The sequence below is a fragment of the Apium graveolens genome, chromosome 3 (assembly GCF_009905375.1).
Source record: "Apium graveolens cultivar Ventura chromosome 3, ASM990537v1, whole genome shotgun sequence".
In the NCBI taxonomy this organism is placed as follows: Eukaryota; Viridiplantae; Streptophyta; class Magnoliopsida; order Apiales; family Apiaceae; genus Apium; species Apium graveolens.
In genome coordinates this window covers 27,305,991-27,312,590 of record NC_133649.1, presented here as the reverse complement: position 1 = coordinate 27,312,590, position 6,600 = coordinate 27,305,991, and the positions used below count along the sequence as shown (strand labels likewise).

The 6,600-nt window shown below is 36.4% G+C and overlaps 1 protein-coding gene across 1 annotated transcript; it reads right to left on the bottom strand.

Annotated features, from left to right (window-relative positions):
- Positions 1-217: 217 nt before the first annotated feature.
- Positions 218-2,770, bottom strand: LOC141714027 (uncharacterized). Its single transcript, XM_074517575.1, has 4 exons — positions 2,288-2,770; positions 1,864-2,050; positions 571-1,158; positions 218-393 (listed from the first exon to the last, which is right to left on the bottom strand). The coding sequence occupies exons 1-4, from the start codon at positions 2,768-2,770 to the stop codon at positions 218-220; spliced, it is 1,434 nt and encodes a 477-aa protein (XP_074373676.1).
- Between the last annotated feature and the right edge of the window lie 3,830 nt (positions 2,771-6,600).

Below are 6,600 nucleotides of genomic sequence, written 5' to 3'. Positions count from 1 at the left end.
CTGCATAGTCAGCATCTGAAAAACCAATTAAGTTAAAAGAAGTAGAACTAGGATAAAATATTCCAAGATCTCTAGTTCCCTTAAGATACTTAAAAATCCGTTTAACTGCATTCAGATGAGATTCTTTCGGTTGAGATTAAAAACGAGCACAAAGACAAACACTATACATAATATCAGGACGAGAAGCAATTAAATATAATAACGAGCCGATCATACCTCAATATTTAGTAATGTCTACAGGTGTACCTTGTTCATCTTTAGTGAGCTTGACAGATGTACTCATCGGAGTAGCTTTAGCAGAAATATTTTCTAATGCAAATCTCTTAAGCAAATCATTCACATACTTACTTTGATGTATGAAAATACCTGCAGCAGATTGGTTAATTTGCAAGCCTAGAAAATATTGCAATTCACCCATTAAACTCATATCAAATTCTTTATGCATGCAGTTAGAAAACCACTTACACAAAGATTCATCAGTTGATCCAAACACAATATCATCTACATAAACCTGTACTAATAGAAAATGATGGCGTTTATGAAAAATAAAAAGAGTTGGATCGAGTGTACCACGAGTGAAACCATTCTTTAGCAAAAATTGACTGAGACGCTCATACCAACATCGAGGGGACTGTCTCAATCCATAAACAGACTTTTTGAGCTTGTAGACATAGTGTGGATATTTTTCATGAATGAAACCTGGAGGCTGCTTCAAATAAACTTCTTCCTTAAGATGACCATTTAAAAATGCGCTTTTAACATCCATTTGGTAAAGCTTGAATCCTTTGTGAGCTGCAAATGCCATTAGAATCCGAATAGCTTCGAGACGTGCTACAGGGGCATATGTCTCGTCGAAATCAATTCCTTCCTGTTGGTTGTATCCATGAGCCACCAAGTGAGCTTTATTTCGAATAATGTTGCCATCTTCATCCTTCTTATTCTTGAAAACCCAACGAGTACCGATGACTTTTGCATTAGAAGGAGGAGAGACAAGTTCCCAGACTTGACAACGTTCAAACTGGTTCAATTCTTCTTGCATGGCAACCGACCAACATTCATTTGCAACAGCTTCTTGAGCATTTTTCGGTTCAAATTCAGCAACAAAAGCACAGAATGCACATAAGTTATGAAGCCTGCTTCGCGTAGAAATCCCTTGATCTAAATCAGTAAGAAGATTATCTGGTGGATGATTCTTCACAGTCCTAGATGATTTAGGAAGTTGAATATTACTCATCTCTTCCTCATTAGAATTGTCTGCCTGGAAATGAATCGGAGTTGTCTCATTCAAAAGAGACTGCCTCATTTCCGCTTGTGAAGATTTATCCAGAGGAGTAACGGAATTCACATTTGAAATACTATCGGGAGTCTTTGGAGAGCCAGAAGATTCATCTGAAGCTTGAGTAGATCCCAAAGAATTATCAGAAGACTGAGATGGACCTGGAGAGTCTTGACTGCTTGATTTGTCAAAATGGGACTGACTCTTTTTAGAATGAGACTGTCTCATTTGGGAATGAGACGATAGATCCGCAACATCTTCTTCAATTTAAGATATCTTCAAGGCAGATTCATTAAATGTAATGTTGATAGATTCTTCAACTTTGAGCTTGATAGAATTATAAACTCTATAGGCCTTGCTTGTAGTAGAATATCCCAAGAAAATTCCTTCCGTAGACTTAAGATCAAATTTTCCTCTAGTGTTCTGTGTATCTAAGATAAAACATTTTGAACCAAATACTCGAAAATAACTGATGTTAGGCGTTTTATTCTTAAGCAATTCATAAGGAGTTTTAAGCAAAATAGGACGAATAAGCACTCTATTTAATACATAACAGGAAGTGTTTACCGCTTCTGCCCAGAATTTACACGGCAGATTACTTTCATGAAGAAGAGTACGAGCAGTTTCCTGTAGAGTTCTGTTCTTGCATTCAACAACTCCGTTTTGTTGAGGTGTACGTGGGGCAGAGAATTCATGAGTAATGCCTCTAGATTTGCAGAAAGTCACGAAATCTTTCTCGAATTCTCCTCCAGGATCACTACGAATAGTCTTGAGCTTTAAGGAATACTTAGTCTCAAGGTTAGTAATAAGATCTTTGAATTCACTAAAAGCTTCATCTTTAGTACGCAAGAATAACACCCAAGTAAAACGAGAGTAATCATCTACTATAACAAAAGCATAATTCTTACCTCCCAAACTTACATATCTTTCTGGACCAAAAAGATCTAGATGTAACAACTGCAGAGGAACAGAAGTTGATACTTTATTCTTCGCAGTAAAGGAAGTTTTCACCTGTTTTCCAAGCTGGCAAGCTGAACATGGTTCCAACTTCTTGAATTTCAGCTTTGGTAAACCTCGAACTAACTCATGTGAAGATATCTTTCGAAGTAGATCCATGTGAACATGACCAAGATGCCTATGCCAAAGATTATGTTGTTCTTGAATGGTAGCTAGACAGATTTCTTCTTGCTGTTCATCAAAATCTAACACAAAGATGTTTCCCTTTCTTTTGGCTACTAAAGCAAACTCGTTAGCTTTATTACCGATATAGCAAACATCTTTATCAAACTTAACACTATGACCAGCATCAGTTAACTGACTTACGCTAATAAGATTATATTTAAGACCATCAACTAAACGAACATTGTTAATAGCAAATTTGTCGTTACCTATGGTACCTTTACCTACAATACGTACGGTAGTGGAATCTCCAAGAGTAACTAAGCCTCCCTCTTTAGCGATTAATGAGAGAAACTTTGATTTATCTCCAGTCATGTGACGAGAGCAACCGCTATCAATAATCCACTTGTTCCGAGGAACATGGACTTTAAAACAGACCTGCAAAAGATCCTTTATTTCTTAGTACCCATGTGACTTTGGGTCCTTGAATGTTAGTATCATAAATCTTATACAAATGCCTGTCAGATTTCTTAATCCACATTTGAACAATATTAACAGATTTATGTACAGATTTAGATCTAGTTGCTGAGTTAGTATCGTGGCCCTTAATACCACATAACCGAGATGCAGAATTGGTGTGACCAGATTTGCCACAGTCTTGACATTTTTCATAAGGCATCTTGTATTTCATAGGAGTTCTTTTGTAGCCACTTTGAAAAACCTTCTTTTTGTTGGCTGATCCATACCCCAAACCTTCTTTGTCAAGAGAAGATTTCTGTTGGGCAAGTAAAGCATTCAAGGTTCCTTCTCCATGAAAATATTTGGCTAGATCAGTTTCCAGCTGGGCAACCTTTTGCTTGAGTTCAGGAACTATAGAATCAGAGGATGCATTTGCTTCAGCAGAAAAAGTTTCCTTCTTTAATGCATCAAGACATGCATCTTTCATCTCGATCTCATTTTTGAGGTAGTTGACTTCTTCTTTCAGCTTAGAGACCTTCTCAAATAGTAGCTTATTTTCTTCTACAAAGGATTCATCTTTGATGGAATCATCAACCTCATTAAGAACCTCACTCAATGCTTGTTTAAGATAAGCATTCTTTTCTTTTAATTTTTTATTTTGAGCCTGCAAGGTTAGTACATCCTGAGATATATATGAATTTCTATTAACTTGAACAGTATGTACCTCATCATTGTCACTAGAGTCAGATTCAAGTCCAGCAAAGCATAGTTGAGCTAATTCATCGTCTAAGTCAATTTCCACTTCAGAATCATCATCACTCCACGTGAGTAAAGCTTTCTTTTTGGCTTTGAGCTTGTAGCAGTCCTTCTTGAAGTGACCTTTCTTTCCACACTCAAAGTATGCATCCTTGTTTTGATTATTTTTGCCTTCCTTGTTTGAACTAGGTCTGAATTCTTTCTTTGGAAATGAAGACTTCATGGGTCGTTTAGATGTATTCTTTTTGGCCAGAAATTTGTGGAACTTCTTAGTGAGAAGTTCAATCTCTTCATCAGAATCTTCAGAAGAATCACCTGCATCTGCATTAAGAGCCAGAGTTTTCTTGCGAGGAGCTTCATCTTCTTCATCATATCTGCGTAGTTGGTTCTCGAATTCTTCCAATTCACTGAACAGTGTTAGAGTATCCATAGTCGAAAGTAGTGTCGAATCCTGCAGAATTGTCACCTTTGGAGCAAATTTCTTTGGCATTGCTCTGAGGATTTTCCTATTAATCTCAGATTGAGGAATGATCCTTTCCAGAAGTGAGATGGAGTACATTAATGTCAGAAACCTCCCTTGAGCATCTCGAACGCTTTCATCTCTTTCCAACCTGAAACCTTCATAGTCACTCATTAGCATACTTAATTTTACTTCACGTACCTTAGACGTGCCTTCGTGGCTGACTTTGATCGTATCCCAAATCTGCTTGGCAGTAGTACATGCTGAAACTTTTCTTAATTCTGTAGCTACCATGCCATTGAGAAGTGAGTTCATCGCTTTAGCATTGGAGTTCATTGCATTCACTTCTTCAGGAGAAAGATCCTTGAGAGATTTTGGCTTCCCTTCTTTCATGGGAATTGTAAAACCATTTTCTACAGCATCCCATTCGAATGCATCACGCTGGAGAAAGATCTTCATACGAAACTTCCAATCATTGTAGTTTTCAGCACCATGAAGCAGTGGTGGATAATTGTTTGAGTACCTATCTGGTTGAGCCATGGATCGCTAGCAAAATAAACACTAAAAAGAGAATTAAATGCACCTGCTCTGATACCAAATGAAATTCGTAGGCTCAACAGAATTAGTTAAAGTGCAACTGTTCACAAATGAGACAGTCTCTTTTGTCTTAGCAAATGAGACAGATACTATATATTCAGCAGAATGTAAGTTACAGAAATATAAACATGCAATGCTGGAAATATGTTAATGCAAGAACACCAAATCTTTTCATTTGGTTCGGCCCCTATACCTAGTCTATGGCCTACATCCAAGTCCCCATGCCAACTAGCATAGAGAATGTATTATATCCACTTAAATAAAGTACTTACAAACTTTTCCTTGATTACAATCTTGGCCCTGAATGAAAGAACCCTTTCCCTAGCACACAGCTACCTAGCACACAGCTACTTGGCCTTGATCTTGTAATCAATATTCCCACAACCCGGGACAAGTGATACAATACACCTTCCTTTCAAATACGAAGATAATAATGTGAAAGATTACAACTCGACTATAAACTCTTAATTGACTGGATAATCAATGAATGTAATTAAGAGGATGTTTTTCTCAGAAAGATATAAGATGGAAAGTGCAGAGAGTTGTATGTTTCTGAAAAACATCAAGTCGGTTTATATAGAAAACGTGTAACGGATATAATGGATTTCAAACTCTTTTAAAGATAATAAAAGATAAGATTAGGTTTGAAATATTTGAATGTGTAAAACAAGTAATCCGTTAGAATTGTTTCTTGAAAGAGATAAACCTGAGAGAGATAAGGAATTTGAAATATGTTAGGTTTATCTAAGATAGAGGTTGTTTTGAAAAGATAAGTCAAAGGTTATCCAGTTAACTAAGTTAACATTAAACAAAACTCTAATACTTATCTAACTAACTAACAATCTGATTTGCTGTAGACTTCTTCAATGCATCATCAGAAATCACGGATTAATAGAGGGAGCCAAGGGGAGCGGTACAGGATGGGGAGCCAAAGGGGCTGACAGAGGAGATCTTACTGTCAGCAGATTTTCTTCTCTCCTCCTGGCGAAATAGTCCAGGAGGTAACGAGTATTCCTAGAGAATTGGGAAGAAGTTGATTCCCTTATGGGTCCCACCAATGGCACGGTGCCAATGGACACTACCTGGCCGGTGGAGATGGGTTGTTTTTCACGCCTCTTTTGTCTGTGAGCATTTTGGTGCCCACCCAATGCAGTTGAAGTCGAGAAACTTTTGGAGCAGTGACGACAAGGATATCTACGCTCTGAGATGGGATTTTCAGAGATATTTTCATTATCGTTAGCATTAGGGTTGGGAGTAGACATGATTGAGAGGACAATAGGGGAGAGCGTGAGTTCTTTGCAAAGGCAGAAATGAGAAAGGCTGAGATGAGTTAGACTGATATAGGGGGCAGCCTTATAAATAGGTTGTTTTGTGAAGAAAATTAGATACAGGATATTAATAGGTTGTTTTCCCAAGAAAATCACATACAGGATATTAAAAGATACATTCCACATATCAATTTTTATTCTTTTTAACAATCTATTTTTCTAAAGAACTTGTCTTAGGTGAGATTTCCTATATAAGACAAGTTTTAAATGTTGCAATTAGATCAGCACAACAATAAAGAAATCTATAAGAAGAAGTAAATATATTATTTTCTCCAACTGAAGTATCAAATTTTTTTATCAAGAAAAAGGAGAACATTGTTATGAAAAAAAGGTTTTGATATATTCTTTTGTTGTTACGTTGTGTAACGTATTTTAAACTTGTAAATATTGAACCTTTAAACTTGTAAATGTTGAACCTTAAATCTCCTTTGTCTAAACACAGTTGATGTTACTTTTATTTTATGGGCATATATTATTTATTTATGATTTACAATACCGACAGAACATATCTAAAAAAAGAAAATAATACTAAAAGGTAGTTGATATTGTAAATGAAAAACTCCTAAAAGATGCATTCCACATATCAATTTTTATTCTTTTTAACA